Source organism: Sinocyclocheilus anshuiensis, unplaced genomic scaffold (genome assembly GCF_001515605.1).
Source record: "Sinocyclocheilus anshuiensis isolate Anshui unplaced genomic scaffold, SAMN03320099.WGS_v1.1 scaffold44, whole genome shotgun sequence".
Classification (NCBI taxonomy): Eukaryota; Metazoa; Chordata; class Actinopteri; order Cypriniformes; family Cyprinidae; genus Sinocyclocheilus; species Sinocyclocheilus anshuiensis.
This window is the reverse complement of record NW_015555746.1, coordinates 2,165,533-2,183,133: the sequence shown is the minus strand read 5'-3', so window position 1 is coordinate 2,183,133 and position 17,601 is coordinate 2,165,533. Positions and strand designations below refer to the sequence as shown.

At 36.9% G+C, this 17,601-nt stretch overlaps 1 protein-coding gene across 3 annotated transcripts in view; it reads left to right on the top strand.

The window, feature by feature from the left end:
* LOC107673538 (gamma-aminobutyric acid receptor subunit beta-3) overlaps window positions 1-17,601 on the top strand; it is a 76,843-nt gene that overhangs the window by 46,486 nt on the left and 12,756 nt on the right. For all 3 annotated transcript variants that reach the window (XM_016467158.1, XM_016467157.1, XM_016467156.1), the window contains 4 exons: window positions 4,417-4,637; window positions 7,426-7,508; window positions 10,217-10,354; window positions 14,747-14,899. In XM_016467158.1, the coding sequence (XP_016322644.1) occupies window positions 4,417-4,637; window positions 7,426-7,508; window positions 10,217-10,354; window positions 14,747-14,899 (595 nt within the window). The remainder of the gene's footprint in view (window positions 1-4,416; window positions 4,638-7,425; window positions 7,509-10,216; window positions 10,355-14,746; window positions 14,900-17,601) is intronic.

Below are 17,601 nucleotides of genomic sequence, written 5' to 3'. Positions count from 1 at the left end.
TTATTTAATACATGAGTTTCACAATTTGAGTTGAATTACTGAAATAAATGAACTTTTCCATGACATTCTAATTTATTGAGATGCACCTGTATATATATATTTGTTATTACTGTATATCTCACAAATTCAATACCTTTTAGTATGGATCAGTGAAATTTTCACACACTGCACAGAGGAATCTCTCTTACTGCTGTTATTCTGGTATTCCCAGTAGACGTGGCGGTGGTAAATTGATGTAAATGCTCTCTGACTGGCATGCCGAAAGCTTGTCTTTGTATGAGAGCACACACTCCTCACCCAACTGATGACACTATCCCCTCACCCTTCCAGAAGGACTCATTTATTGACAGAATTTATATTTCCTTTTATATGATTAAGCCTTCTCCTCACATGTTTTAAAATTCAGTATTATGTAGGGTGTAAATATGGAAAAAAGTGTCATTTCAATGCCACGAGTGCCTCCAACTTGTATATTAGTAGTAGTAGTGTACAATAAAAATACATTTAATTTATAATTAAATTACTTTTTTTCCCAGCCTGGTTCCCACAAATCTTGTGTAAACTGTAACCAATCTGTAGCAGGAGTAAATCCATGCCACAGTTCTATTGTAAGCTCCCATGTGTTTGATATCAGTCCCTACATTAATAGATTTGAAATAATGTCTATGTTTGTTTCTCTTGCCTTTCATCTGTTATTTTATCTGTGGGACAGGGAAAGTGGTGTATATGTCAGAACGTGGTGTCATTTTATCGTAGGGAATCCCTCTCTTGAACCTCTCAGTGGAGAACAACAACAATGATTTACTGAGGAGTCATACCCTCAGATGTAGCAAGCCGCATCCTAAGATTTTTGCCTCTATTTTTAAATGTTTTCTTCTTGCAGCTTGAATGTACTGCTATAATAGTTTGCCTAGTAATGAATAATTGATGCCTTTGCTTATATTTTAAGTGACCACTGCAGCACAGTTCCCCAGATATCAAAAGTATCAAATCGCTCAGCTGGCACAACGGCATCTGTTTACTCCATTATTAAACAGACATGAAAGTGACACTGGTTTTCACAGTTTTCAGAGCACTTCTGGCTTCGCTGGTTTGTCTGGATCAGGTTGGGTAATAGTACTGAATCACTGCGCTCACACGCTGAAGACCCAGAGAACTCACCATAACAAGAGCCTCAAGACACCTCGCTGCAGAACATGCTAATATATGGGAGGCAAAGAGACAGAAAGTCACAGATGGAGAGATACATGACTGAACGCTGATATATTAGCCTCATCCCATGTGACAGAATTAGCCTTTGTACAGAACAATAGTTTCCTACACATACATGATGGATCCTGGTGTATTAGATAACTACATACTTCAGAGTGAAGACACTAGTTTGTAGCCTGAGGATCAGACAGGCATTCAGAGGAGTCTTTTTGCCCAGTCTTAAAACTGTGCTTAAAAAGCAGATATGAACACAGTAAAGGTCAACTGTTTATTATTTGCTTTATTTTTGGAAAATCTGTCTTGTGAAGCCAAGCATCTATTAGTGCAGTAAATAGTGAATTGATGACTGTGTGCTGTAGCTAATGTTTGATTAATGGACTGTGATGATACAGTACACGATTTTGTATATTAATTCATAACTAAACATTGTGGCTGTGATGGAAATGTCTCTGTGCGGAGATGTTGATAATGATATTGTATGGAAACTAGTTGCACATGATTTATATTCTCAAGAAAACTTTATCCAACAACATAATTGGCCCCACCCACAGATATTTGAGATTTGGAGATCCTTAGCATAATCTGTAGCAAAGCCTAAGATTTAGTATGTATATTTGTATACTGTTGTGAAAAAGCTACCAGCTACTTTATAGAATAATTAGCAAATATATTCTGCCTAGTTACACAGGCTATTTGGCAAAAGTTGTTTGTTTATTTATTTATTTATTTATTTGAATTCATCATTTTTATAGTTTTATGAACCTTTAATTGTTTTAAGTGTGTGAAAAGTGTTTATTCACCATGGTGATTAAAAAAAAACATAAAAACTGTAATATTATGAAATATTATTAAAAACTGTTCTCTATTTTAATAATTTTTAAAATGTAATTTATTCCTGTGATGAAAAGGCTCAATTTTCAGCAGCCAGTCTTCAGTGTCACATGATCCTTCAGAATTATGAGAGAATTATGAGAGTTATGATTTTTTATATTTGTGTGAAAATATTTTTTTCAGGATAGATGAATAGAAAGTTCAAAAGAACAGCAATTTTTAATGCACCCTTTCTGTATAAAAGTATTAATTTTGCCACATGCATTACTTTTCAACCCAAAATTATTTTTTTTCCCGTCATTTATTCACACTGTTTCACACTTGTATGACTTTCTTTCTTCTGTAGAACACACATAAAAATAGGTTTTATTGGTGAATATCTTATAAAAACTAAAGAAAAAAATTGGTTTCAAAAGAAGAAAAAGTCATACAGGTTTGGAACAACATGAGGGTGAGTAAATGATAACAGAATGTTCATTTTTGGGTGAACTATCCCTTTAAAAGTTGGCTACGGATTGTGTTAACTCTACCCAACACTAACTGGGATATCAAGCATTTTTAATTCTAATTAGCATCTACACTTTTGATGTGTAGGGTATAATGTATTGTGAGAAAGGGTTGCATCCATCAGTGTCATTTATAAAACAAAAGCCTTACAGAAAGGAATGGAGGGAGAAAGGAGGACAATAAGAAGCAGGAGGAAGGACAGTGGTGCAAAGAATGGAAGACTGAGAGAGAGGGGGAATCACAGACATTAGTAATCATAAAGAAGGTGTCCCTGTCATGTCATCCCCCCTCATCTCGTTAGCTAATGAACTCCACTTACATGCTCTCTTGCACAGCCTCTGCTTTCACAGATCTCCTGGCACACTCTGAAGTCAGCCTCAGGGGCCTAAGCCCATTCTAACATATGTTTGTAAGTGAATTACTTCTTATTACATCAACAGGTTGTGCACATTGTAGGGGACAGCATGTCGGGTCTTAATTTTACCCATGAGTAGCTAATATAGCAGTTCAGCAGACACATCTGGATTTCAACCAGGTTCAGCTCTGGCCCAGGGGACAAATAAGGTCCATAAATTTCGTGATTTCAGCCCTTTTAAAATTAATTGAGTCTCAGCGGCGGCCCAAATATAAGGCCTATCATGCCAATGCTTTAGTTTGATTGAATTTCTATACTGTGAATCGCTGAAGTCATATAGTATAGCTCTACGAGCTGATGTCGAGTGGACTACTGAGACTCTGGCGGTGTAATGGAAATCTATAGTCAGACCAGACTGCCTCACGGAGATGGCCACACAGCGTCTTCGTGGCAGACAGGCTTGAAAAATGTAGGCCGAAGGCAGCTTGTTTGCAATCCAACTTTGACGCTTCTATAAATATCACTCAGACAACAGAAAATCTATTTGCTGAAGGCCACAGTCTTTGGATTTCTGTTTCTGACCTTGACACTTTTGACCCTTTAGGGAAAACAGAGCATGTGAGCTCTGATACGAAATCTAGGGTGAGTCTGAATGGCATTTTGGAGTCCTTCAAGGACACTACGAGAAGGGGACACAACCTGAAGGGTTGTTCCAGAACAAAAGTGAGCAGCTGAATACTTTCACAAAAGGCCCTTTTACAAGGCTGTTAGCTAAGGGCACATGTGATGGTCACTTTGAGGAAGTTATTTTGTCATTTGTGATCACATGGTCCTAAGTGGATCACGTGTGTCCATATTTTTTTTTGCTTTACCCAGTGTCACATACATGAAGAGAGAGTGCACAAATCTAAATAAATATGAAAACACAAATAGGCAATATTTGACATTTGAATTAAAAAAAAAAATATGCCATAGTAAAAAAGTAATATATTTAAAATACATTTATTTCATACTAAGTATAGTTCAAATAGCATATTTACTGACATATCGCTCAAGACTTACTGATATAAAAAAAATTTATTCAACTTTATTTGGACTACTACTTGTGCACAATGCACATTTCGTAATACTGAGCCTAAAATCTGTAGTCACTGTTGGTGAGAATTGTATGATATTTGAATAATATAAATGCAAGATATTTAAAGTGTACTTGAAGTATACTTGCAATAGTTCCACTTTAGCAAAATCAAATATACTTCAGTGTGTCTTTAGTCAGACTTCAGCACTACTTCCGCACAATTAAAGTGCATTAAGTATAAAATTAGTTGTTCCAATTTTGCAGACTTTAAGTATTGTAAGTATTTTTTTTATTTATTTTACATTTATTTTATATTTATTAAATTACATTTTTTTTCTTTAAACAATAATGAAAAATTGTAATGTAAATATTTTTTTTTTTGCCTGATAAAATTAACTACTAGCCTAATTATTCTTTTTTTAATTTTCGACAGGACTACACACTTACCATGTATTTCCAGCAGTACTGGAGGGACAAGCGGCTCGCATATTCTGGGATCCCTCTCAATCTCACCCTTGACAACCGGGTAGCCGACCAGCTTTGGGTTCCTGACACGTATTTCCTAAATGACAAGAAGTCTTTTGTCCACGGTGTCACAGTGAAGAACCGCATGATCCGCCTGCACCCGGATGGCACAGTTCTTTATGGATTAAGGTGAGAACTGATCCCATATCTAGAGCCATCAACCAGTATTGCTTGTTTTGCATTTTCATTTTTACCTGTTTCATTTTTCATTTCATTTTTACCTGTTTTTGATGATTAATCAGCTTTGGATCACTAATAGATATACAGTAATATGTCAAATAAACATACAAACATCTTAAATTACAATAAAATACTTTAAATATATACTTTTACATTTTTTTAATGTGGTAAATTTAATAATTTATTATTGTGTAATAATAGTTTAATAAATGGTAAATTAATGTATTTTTTCCTTACAATGGAGATTTTTTTTTTTTTCTAAAATCTACCTTTCACACAATTTGTTTGTATTTGACATTTCAACTGTGGGAAGAGTCTGATAGTACGCAGCTTCAGTGGACGCACATCGTGAGAGTATGCCCTATTTTGTTCAGTGCACTCGCCTACTAAATTGCATAAGTGTTAATGTGTGCCTTTATCTTGTTAAACCCCTTTAGTGTTATCAGACACTGATCCTAAATGAGCTGCTTTGCTCGTTCCCATGCGGAAGAGCATGGGTATGCCTTCATCCTCTGTACCAGCTGGAGTGCTCTATGAGCCAGTTACCGTAGCCTAATTTAGCCTTTCGTTTTGTTCCAAATGAGATCCTGTGGACTATTGCAGCCATATGCTAATGTATGGGTCTTGCTTATAAAGTTTATTGAACCATTTCCGTCTTTTTATGATTTATCTCCTTTCGCTCGAATGGAACATCAGCAATCCATTGAACATCATTTTACAGTTCATCTAGGGAGTTCCGTGGTCATATAACACACATTGTAGTTTGACGAAGCGATAGTGAGGATAGAGGGCTTTTATTTGTTTGCCTAAGCTGGACACCATTAAAGAAAGAAGAGCCTGCATATTTATGGTAAGGCATTTGAGTATGCGCTCATTAAAGCAGCTCTGAAGATGGAATGAAGACACTGAGTTTCCTCTTTACCCACTCTAGGAAGGAAGAACCACAGAAACATAGTAACGACCCACTTCAAACCAATATTATATGGTTTGAGTGTGTAATACAAATATAAAAACATTAAATAAAAGACTGCTTTAGTATGCTGTTACTTGAAAATATAACTGGAGGGATAAAAAACAAGTAAACAATTTATTTGAATTTCAACCCTTAAATGATCTGTCCAGTTTTTTATGTGTAAAGGCACAATCAAATTAGTGAAACTTCTTTGAAATTTCACAAGGTAAAAAGGTACATTGTCCATTATCAGTAGTATAGTGATGCATAAACCACAGTTTAATGTGCAGTCACATTGGCGAAATTTCGCAGACAAAACAGGTCCATTGTCTCTAGTCAATGGACCTGTTTTCTCCCAAGAAAATCAGGTCCATTGACATTGACTGTGTCAGACTCTGTTCCGTGTTTTGCTCCCCATGTGTTCCTTGACCTAGTTTTCCCTCATGTGCAATTATTGTTTCATTAGTTCCAGGTGTGTCTCGTCATCCCCTCGTCATGTGTATTTAAAGTGTTCCCTGTTCTAAGTTTGGTCGTCCGGTATTGTATATGTCTGCCTCTCCTGCTACGTGTGTTTTCCTGGTTCCCTTGATGTTATTAACGTTTCCTTGTTGCTGTACTCCACGTCTCCTCGTTCCTCGCTCCGCGCTCCCTCACAGTAGTGAACGTGACAGAATACCGGACCACAACAGAAAAGTAAGCGGCGCCCCTTCTCCCCATTTTGTTTTCGTTTTGAAAGTCTTTTGTTTTTCTGTTTGTTTCTTCCTGCGGCATGGGAATCTCTGCTCGTTTTTTCGCCCTAGCCCACAGAGATCTCCCCTTCGTGGAGTATGCATGGGAGTTCAGCAAGATCACCGCTAGAAGCTCGAACTCCAGAACTCTCTGTTCTGGATTGGGGCCAATTGCTATCGCCCCGTGGACATCCCAGACACCAGAGGACTGAGCTGGAGGGAGGGGATCCTCCGGTGTCTGGAGAGCGTCCAGCCAGAACCAGCCCGCCATCAAGCCCGCCGACCGCTCCAAAGTCAAGCCCGCCGGCCGCGGCATTCTCAAGCCCGCCGGCCGTTTCTCAGTCAAGCCTGCCGGCCGCTCCAGTGTCAAGTCCGCCGACCACACCTTTCACCCCAAACATAACTAGGAATCTAAGGAGGAAAAGCTCGCTCCAGTGTCGGCTCCTGTTCCTGAGTTTAGCCCACAGAGGGCTCCTGTCCCCGAGCTTAGCCCAGAGAGGGTTCCTGTCCACGAGTTTAGCCCAGAGAGGGCTCCAGTCCCCGAATTTAGCCCAGAGAGGGTTCCAGTCCCCGAGTTTAGCCCAGGGAGGGTTCCAGTCCCCGAGTTTATCCCAGAGAGTTCCAGTCCCCGAGTTTAGCCCAGATAGTGCTCCAGAGGAGGGGATCCAGCGAGAGCTTGATGGGGCGATGCGGAATGAAAACGTTTTTCAGGAGTCGCGGCAGTAGAGGCGGTGCGACTATAATGATGAATTGGACGAAATGAGATGTGGGCTTTCCTTGAGCTTTTTTGGAGCAAAAACTGCATTTTCATATATTAAAATCTGTACTATTTGTTCATGTCCACTCATCCATATGCATGCTCTGTGCTATATTTGGTTCAAAACCCTTTTGAAGGCAGGGGGAGGCATATTTTAATATGCTCCATCTTGCTCATCTTGTTTACAATGAGACACACAAAAGTTTTGCTGTGTTGTTTAGCAAGTGCAGTACCTGCTGTATGTATAGACTTGTGGCTTTGATTTTTCTGTGACCTATGTGTGTGTTTCTGTGTTTCTAGAATCACCACCACTGCCGCTTGCATGATGGATCTGAGAAGGTATCCATTAGATGAGCAGAACTGCACTCTGGAGATAGAGAGTTGTAAGTGTTCTCTCTCACACCCTGCTGCAAAGACCAGCATATATTTCCATGCTGTTTCAAGCTGGTTTATACTGATCAGTGCTAGTTTGGTGCTTTTCTCACTGGTGAAGCAGCAAAAATAAAATGTTTAGTATTACTGAATATAATGTGTTATCCTTCTGAAATGCTGCTTAAAATAGTAATAATTATCGCTTTGACAATTCAACTTTATTATTCAACAGAAAATATGATATTACCATATCCATTTAGCATATACATTACCGTTTGGGGTCCGTATGATTTTTTTTTAAATGTTTACAAAAGAAGTCTCTTTGCTCACCAAGGCTGCAAAATTACTTGTTGTGACATATTTTTACAATTTAAAATAAGTTTTCTATTTTAACATATTTTGAAATGGAATTTATTCCTGTGATGGTAAAGCTGAATTTTCAGCAGCCATTATTCCAGTATTCAGTGTCACATGATCCTTCAGAAATCATTCTGACATGCTGATGTGCTTCTCAATAAACATTAGTTATTATTATTAATGTTGAAAACAGTTGTGCTTTGCAGTATTTTTAAGGAAACCATTTTTTTCAGAATACTGTGATAAACAGAAAGTTTAAAAGAATAGCATTTTATTTAAAAATAGAAATCTTTGTAATGTTATAAATGTCTTTACTGTCACTTTTGATTAATTTAATGGACTTTCCAAGAAAAAAATTTACTGACCCTAAACATTTGAATGGTAATGCTTTACCTCATCACCTTTTGTGGTGATTATGAGGTACCTTTTGCTGGATATGTCATCTTAGTAGGCTGATTGTTTTGAACTGAATGCATAATGGAATTTTAGCTTAGCTTGCTAATCAGTTAGCAGGCTAACTGAATGCGTAAAAAATTAGATATTTTATTGATTTGGTTACATCAAAAAAGCTATATAGTAATATTTTCAACTCCAAATACCCCAAAAACAAACTTTACTCCAAAAGACTCTGCAGGATATTGAATCTTGCGCCATGCAAGATTCATGCAAGATTTTTGACCTGTAGTAAAACTCTGTTGACAGAAGCAGCATGTTTTGTTTATGCTTATTAACTGTGTTTAACCCTCTGGGGTCCGAGGGTGTTTTGGGCCCTGGAGAAGTTTTGACATGTCCTGACATTTGTGCTTTTTTCAGTTGCTAATAAACATTTTAATGGCTAAGTTTAGTAGCACCATAATCAGCACAAACTGGGCTACAATAATATGTGGGCAGCATGTATGTATGTGATTGTGTTTTTGAGAAAACAACGTTTATGCATGCTTAGTGAAAAACTACAATTTTAAAGTCACTGAAATAAGGCCATAAAACACATACAGAACATTTGTTCACAAGACTATTGAGAACTGGATCTTGAAGTCTAGAGTTTTTGTTTCAGAATGATGTGATAATCATCTTGTTTACTCACTCACAGAAAACAATATATTGATTTAAATTTTCTAAGACACATTTTGTGTAGAAAAGGAATATGCGAGGGGGCGTGAATGGTCATGGATAATGATGTGATTCACACCTGAGAAGACAAAGGCCTGCATAATGAGCTGCATAATGAGCCTTTCAGTCAGGTGTGTGACTGAGGGAATTGCTACAAGAAAGAATGAGGAAAAAGAAATGTATCTATTTTTTGTTTGTAGTTTATTTAGAATATATATAACTATCACATCATTTTGGGAGTGTGTGCACACACTGGCCGGAGAAAGTCTAACTAGTAAAATGTGTACAAGTTATGTGAAAACTAATACAAGTAGGTTAATAAAAAAGACTTACTGATGTTTATGATCACTGCTGGATAAAGCCGCTGCATAGTTTTTTCCTGAGGTAATCCAAAGCTTCTTGAGGTGAATTCTGTTTTATTCCTCTCAGCGCGACGCGAACAGTAAAATAAAAAAAACTTGAGGTCTTGCTGCTTTGTTTGCTGTGATGTGGGCGTTTACACGCCACGCGCTTCACGTGGATGATTATAATATCTATAGCGCGCTCAGCGCGTGGGCGTGGTTGCATTAGATATAATGAAGGGAGTTCTTTTCGGTGTTATCAGGAGAAGATGCCACAAAACGCGTATCCACGTTAGTCGACCCCAAAGGGTTAAACAATCAACTCTCTGTGGACTGTCACTCTGAATTACATCACTGCTTTAACAACTAGTTGTTGAGTTTAGTAGTGTACATATTACACAAATTTGAATGACAATACAGTTGTCACTACCTGAATTTTTTAGTGGGTAAATTCACTTACAGAATATGGTAATCACTCCCCTAAATAACCCAACTTTAATTGTACACAGTGCTTCATATGCACACTAATAAAACCACCTAGCTCATTATGGTTTACAAACATGGCAATGCCGGTATGAAATGGAGCTGTCTGTGTCACAGTGGGAAATCTGACCCCTAACAGCTCCCCACACTTGTGCCAAACAGATGATCATATGCATGATTATGCTAACAATGCACTTTTTTTTAATTTTTTTTTTACTTTTGAGCATGTTACACACACTAATTATGGAAAAGAAATGCTATTTCAAGGAACCACATCTTTAGAATTGAAAAGAAGGGAAAAGTTACATTTTAATGTATGAAGCACTGTCTGAGCTCAGTAAATCTCCCTCTAAAACATGATTTGTGATCTTTGACCCAGTAATGTGTTGTTTACTCTTTGATTAATTTGATTTCTGTTTGTCCTATAGATGGATACACAACAGATGACATCGAGTTTTACTGGAAGGGAGGAGAAAATGCAGTGACTGGTGTGTCGCGTATCGAGCTCCCACAGTTCTCCATCGTGGACTACAAACTTGTATCCAGAAATGTTGTCTTTTCCACAGGTAAAATAGCAAGACAGGCTAAAATTATAACTAGAATAATTTTATAATCAAGAACCCCATAAAATTCATACAATTTGTTTGACTCTTTTATTTGGCATCATTTATTTAAATTAAATTATATTAAATATAATATAATATAATATAATATAATAACACTTTAGTATAGGGACCAATTCTCACTATTAACTAGTTGCTTATTAGCATGCCTATTATTAACATATTGGCTGTTTATTAGTACTTATAAAGCACATATTGTGCATGACCATATTCTACATCCATAATCCTACCCAATATCTAAACTTAACAACTACCTTACTAACTATTAATAAGCAGCAAATTAGTTTATTGAGGCAAATGTCATAGTTAATGGTTTGTTAGTAGCAATAATTTGACCTTAAAATAAAGTGTGACCTAATATAATATAATATAATATAATGTAATGTAATGTAATGTAATGTAATGTAATGTAATATAATATAAACTGTTTAAAACTCTCAGTTTATACTGTGCCTGCCTCTTTATTCCAAATTAAACATATGAAGTGACAAATTATTCATATTTGCAACCTTAATGTCATGACCCCTTAAGATGCAAAGGTTTTTTAGCATTACAAAGCTGTACTTTTATATTAAATACAGTAAGTTGATTTGCTTGTGCTTAAAATATTATATAAAATGTCTACAACATAACCTGGATCCAAAAAAACAAAAAAAATGAACTCAGTGTATTCCTACAGGAATTTTAGTCCTAAAACAGTCTTGTTTGCTAGAACTTATTTTATTATTTGTGCAAGGCAGGATTTAGCACAATAGTTTGCATCAGGAAAGTCAGTGAAGGGGTGCCCAAATCATTTGTTACAGTTCTTGTTACAGAGGCAACAATAAAATTGATTAAATACTAAAAATAGTAAAATGTGTTGTCTTAAGAGTGTAATTTGCTAGTCATGTAATTACGCCTGTGATAAAGTGTATAGCTTAGTGCAGAGACATGGGTCAAAGCGGAAGGTTACAGGACGTTTACTACCAAAAAAGACCCTGACATGAAGTCTGTCTGCACAAAATGTGCCATTAAAATGGTGTTTGTAGCATTTTAAAGCTCTGATCAAGCTGAAATTTTTAACCAAATGTATTTACAATGCAGAAAAGTGCTGATTTCTACAGATCATGCCTTTTTTGGTAATGTTTTTCTGGTAGTCCTGTTTTCTGGCTTCACCCTCACGAGAATGGTATTCCCATGTACCACTTATTTGAAAGCTGCCTAATTGGGGCATGTGCATCTTTCTTCCTCATGGAAGAACAGACCAGTAATAATGGAGGAGCAATTACCACTCTATTTCCTCAAGCTTCTAAAGAGAAGAGCAGAGATGGAAGGGGGGAGAAAGTGAGAGATGGAGTCAGAGAAGAGCAAAAACAGCCACTTGATACAAACCATCACATATTCATGAGGTAGAAGACCCACTGCATAAATTATTCTCTTCTAAAACTAAGGCATTCATAGAGGCAGCGCTGTAATGATTATTCCCCATCCTGAATTAATGACACATAGAAAGAGACTGGCTATCTTCTGCACATAGTGAACAGGATTATGGGAATCGTGAGGGTTTTGATTGAGGAGGATGTGACTGTACTGTTGATGCCATGATAAGGTTTTTCTAGAAGAGGAAAAAATGTTGTCAGAGTTCATGACTGTTTTTAATGGCTGTCAATAGAGATTTGACATCCATATTTGGGTCCAAATTGTGTGTAGAAGCTTCATCACCTACCAGCAGATGCTAACTGACCCAGGCTAGCCAGCCAAACCTTGACCCCTTGACCAACCCAACACAGCAACATTAACTCAACCAATGCTGTGAGTTTAGGGGTGGGACTATCTGTTTCTCTGACCAATAGAAGATGAGGGGAGAGTTACGTAGATGTGTGTGTCTGTACGTATTTTACGTGATTTGTGTGGGAAGGTTTTTGTAAGGTACAAGTAATTAGTCTGAAGTATGTGTAGGTAGCTTAAGTTCATCACATAGGTTACGTAGCATGTTTTTATAGACTGTGATGTGTGTACAGGTTGCATAATGTGCATCTGTAGGTTGTGTTATGTGTGTAGGATGTGTGATTTTGTTCATAGGTTGTGTGCATGTTTGGGTGTGTATGTATATCTAGGCTGAATGCTTGTTAGTTGTTGTTTTTTTCACCTCCATAAATAACTAAGCAGAGATTTCTCATCACATAAGCTGCATGGTTCGGTGTCAGATCACTTGTGTATTTTTGCATCATATTGGTTTTATAAGGCAAAATGTGTTTAAATTAATTTCTGTTCTTTGGATTAATGAGTTGAACAGGGTTGAACAATTTACCTTTAACCCCTCAAACCCCTAACCCTAAAGGTCACATTAGTGAAATTTCTATTGGCTTTTGTCAATAGTGTCAACAGTGTAGCAACATTTCTAATCACAGTTCACACAGAAGTCACTTTCAAACAAAGCAGCTTTCTGTGAGCTTTCGCACGACCAACTTTTACACTGCTAAATTTTTCACCTCCATACAAAATTCCTAATTGTGTGGGTTCCTATTGAAATGACTGCATTTTGTCTTCAAAAATTCATCAAACAGTGGTAAATGTGGACAAACCTTAAAGAAATAGTTTACCCAAAAATGAAAATTCTGTCATTAATTACTCCCTCTCATGTTGTTCCAAACCTGTAAGACCTTCGTTCATCTTCAGAACACAAATTAAGATATTTTTTGATGAAATCCGAGAGCTTTCTGACCCTGCATAGACAGCAACGTAACTGACACGTTCAAGACAAGTAGTAAGGACATCAATAGAATAGTCCATGTGACATCGGTGGTTCATTTTATGAAGCTACGAGAATACTTTTTTTGCGCAAAGAAAATAAATAAACTTCAGTGTCAGTCTTTGACGCACTATTCACGACAGTACCACAATGTATGCATCTACATCAGAACGCCAGCTCCAGCGTCGGCAGCATCACACACATGCGTCGTGGTACTGTTGTGAATGTGCCTCAAAGACTGACACTGAAGAGAAGAAATTGTTGAATAAAGTCATTGTTTTTGTTTTCTTTGCACGCAAAATGTATTCTCATAGCTTCATAACATTACAGTTGAACCACTGATGTCACATGGACTATTTTAACGATGTCCTTACTACCTTTCTGGGCCTTGAACGTGTCAGTTGCGTTGCTATCTATGGAGGGTCAGAAAGCTCTCGGATTTCATAAAAAAATATCCTATTTTGTGTTCTGAGGATGAATGAAGGTCTTACAGGTTTGGAACGACATGAGGGTGAGTAATTAATGACAGAATATTTGGGTGAACTGTCCCTTTAAATAAATCTCTTTACAAGCACATTTTCCAGGTCTGTCTTGGTTCCTGGGCCAAAAATGTCACCTAATACAATAAAAGTACTCAAAATATGAGTAAGGAGTTTTCTGTTGTTGTTGTTGTTGATTGTAATTTTTTTTTTTTTGAGTAACAGTGAATTTGTGTCTCTATGTAATTGATCTGACATATTCGAAGTATGAATCAAATTGATATATAAAAGTGTTTGACATAAAATGACTACATTAGGTATGTAGTTAGAATTCATTTGCCCTCATAAAAATAAAAATGCAAATTAGGATTAATTTCATCATTTCACTATTCGAAGTATGAATCAAATTGAATATAAAAGTGTTTGACAAAAAATGACAGTACATTAGATATGTAGTTAGAATTAATTTGCCCTCATAAAAATAAAAATGCAAATTAGGATTAATTTCATGGGGTGAATATTGCTCTTAAATAGAAAAGTGAATTTCTGACACTATACTGTGTTGACATATTTCCATTTCAAAAAGGAAGTTTGGAGAGGATATTAATCTGCAGTAGTAGCATATTATTGAAAAATCTCTGTAGTGCACATTGAGTAAGTTTTTGGTCCAATTTCCTGTGCATTTTAAATTTGTATTATGTATTTGTATTATTTTTTTCAACTCTTAGAAGTGTTCTATCGAATAAATGGCTGCAGAACTAATAGACATGCACTACAAGCCATAAAAGTCTCGTTTTGATTTCATAGGGGGCTTTAACATTTAATGTTTACTCACTATTTCATTCTCTTTTCTTGTCTCCTTTCACACTGGTGTTTGTGCTCAAGGCTAAGCTACAACAAATCACCGATTTTTTTGTCCACGCTTGCCAGTTGCCATAGCAACAAAAGCTACCCGTGCTGCCAGTGCTACTGATGTAAAATGTAAAGAGTTTCTCCAAAGACTTTTTGAAATAAATATCCGTCTTTTTCCTCTCTCGTGTCTCCCTGTTTTACTTCTTTTCCTCGCAGTCTTTGCTTCTCTTTCTCTTTCATATTCTTTATCTGTCTTTCTTATCTCTTTAACAGGTGCCTATCCTCGACTATCTTTGAGCTTCAAGCTAAAAAGAAACATTGGCTACTTCATCCTGCAGACCTACATGCCCTCAATCCTGATCACCATCCTGTCCTGGGTCTCCTTCTGGATCAACTATGATGCCTCAGCAGCCAGAGTGGCATTAGGTATGCTATTTATTCATTAGGATGTCCTGTATACAGCTGACAGGATGTATGTCATCTGTCGTTTCCGCTGTGGAAGTGCATGCTTTATTTAACAGTGCATTGTTGGATGTTCCAATTACTAGAATGCCAAAATTCGGTATTCTGTTTGAATTGCAACTTTTTCTGTACGCACGCCAGGAGTCCTCACCCTCTCTTTGGTTTACTTTTTCTTGGATCTTGCCTCCAGACAAACACTGACACACACATATACACTCAGACACATACACTCAGACACATACACAGACAGATGTTGTAGGGGCGCATGCATCATTTAACAAGAAACCGGGTAGACCCAGGTAGCCACAAACCCATTGCTTTTGACACACTACAGCGACTGCTCGCAGAGAGAGAGAGACTGTTCTCAGTGTGTCTCTGCTCTGATGTTGTTATTCCAGAATGAGGAGTGACTCAGTTTGCCCCGAAAGGCTACAGAACCTCTCCAGCTGCAGTGAGTAGCAGGACACAAAAGCTCTGTTTCAAAACCAGCATAAACAGCCTTTTAAGGCACACTCCCATTGTGAAGGTGGTTCCAAATGCTGCCTAAATACTAAGGAAGGCAAAAATCTCAATATAATCAAAATTTACTGTTTGCATTTATATAGTATGTAATATTTGTGTGTGTCATGTATTTTTATACAAGGAGTGCTACACTGAAAACAATTTCAGTCAGAAATTGCTAGAAAATTTGACAAACAGTTGCAAAGCAATGAAAAGTAACATATTGAATGAAATGTGAAATTCCTAGATAAATTGAAATATTTCCTTAAAACATACTTAAATAATTTTGCAAAAATTATTTTTTACAATGTATATGTGAGGCTAACTTACTACATTCTTCAATAGAGAGACAGTTCACAAAAACAGTGTTGCATCTCCAGCAACAAGCTACTTTTTACACACAAAAAAAATCCAGATTTGCTGCCGAGCGAACTGAGAAAATAAATATTCCTGAATTGTAAAATACCTAAACTGTACACTGTTTAAAATCTGATTCATTTTAGTGATTTAGTTTGTTTACACATTTTTATTGACCCATTTAAAATGCTTGTGTTACATTTTTACATGATTTTTGCACTGAAACACAAAATAATATTGTAATACTTACAATGTAGTAATATCCCTTTTTATATGTTAAATTGTATACACACACTACCATTCCAAAGTTTGGGCTTAGTACAATTTTTTAAAGAAAATAATACTTTATTCACTTATTTCTTTTTTTATTTATTGCTTACTTTTATCAGCATATTAGAATGATGTCTGAAGGATCATGTGATTTCTGAAGACTGGAGTAATGACTGCTGAAAATTCAGCTTTGTCATCACAGAAATAAATTAAGTTTTAAAATATATTAATATAGAAAACATTATTTTAAATTGTAATAATATTTTAACAATATTAATGTATTTTTTTATCAAATAAATGCTGCAGGAGAGACGTCTTTCAAAAACCTTAAAAATCTTACCACAAATTATGAACGTTGTATATCTGGTTTCATTTAATAATAGCTTACATAATTATAATTTGCTCCACTATTAAAACAACTTTAAATGTAGTTGACTATTTTTTATTATTCGCCTGTAGTAACTACGTTTATATGCAAAGCTACTGTGTAGTTGAACTGGTTTAAATTATGAGCAGCTTGTTCCATTTCAGTCAGGATGCTGCCTAGGAGGCGCCTGCCTATTTAGACAGTTGACAGCAAGGCAGCTTTCTTGGTTGTGAAACAGAGCTACTGCGAGCGGCTTTTAAACTAAATTTCAGTCTCACTGCCTCCAGCCTACTCACTGCCTTTGTGGACAGCAAACTCAGAGCGTATGAGCTCAGATTTACACAAGCTTCTGCTGAAGAGACCTCAGTGCATGTACAATATTATCATCTGAGCATTTTTAAATCACAGACATAGATCACAGAGCGCAGTACAATATTTTTTTAATCACATGTTTAATGTGTTGCGAGAGTGTGTTTGTTCATGCACCCACTCTTTGAGATGGATGTGATATGTTGGATATGGGCCTTCTTTAGGGAAATTGTCCTCATTAAGCATGTTAAGCATAGAAAAGAGAACACTTTACACTAGGAGGAAGGAGTCTCCTGGGTCCCCCACACATATACCACCCATCTCACCTGCCTCTATGCATCATTACAAGGCCCCCACCCCCATCTATCTATTTTCTTACTCTCTCTCTCTCTGTTTCTATTCCTCTTTTTCTGTCTGTTTCTGCTGTCCTCCCACAGCCAGGTAGCCAAATGAAAACAAAGGGATCAATGCAGCTAGAAAACAATTACATTTAACTTCCATTTCAATCCCAAGGCATGCTGCAGCACAGATGAATCTCTGCCTTAAATGCCTCTGTCTCGCCGCCTCCCACTGCTCGCTGACTCCATCTATTCTCTGCAGCCACATCCGGCCTGGCCCCGGCCCTGTATCTCGCACTGCATTACTGCAGCACACTTAAGGACTTGATTCATTTCAGAAAGGAAGTTATCAAATTATGCAAGAAGCAAACATATCGAATGATGTAGATGATGTTTCATTGATGCCTTCCGATTGTTTTGCTGATGTGGTCAGGCGTGTAGATTTTCAGGGGAGATTAATATAAGATCTTAAGACTGGCTAATGATTAAAGCAGAGCATTTTTGAGTTATATTTGTAGTCCAGC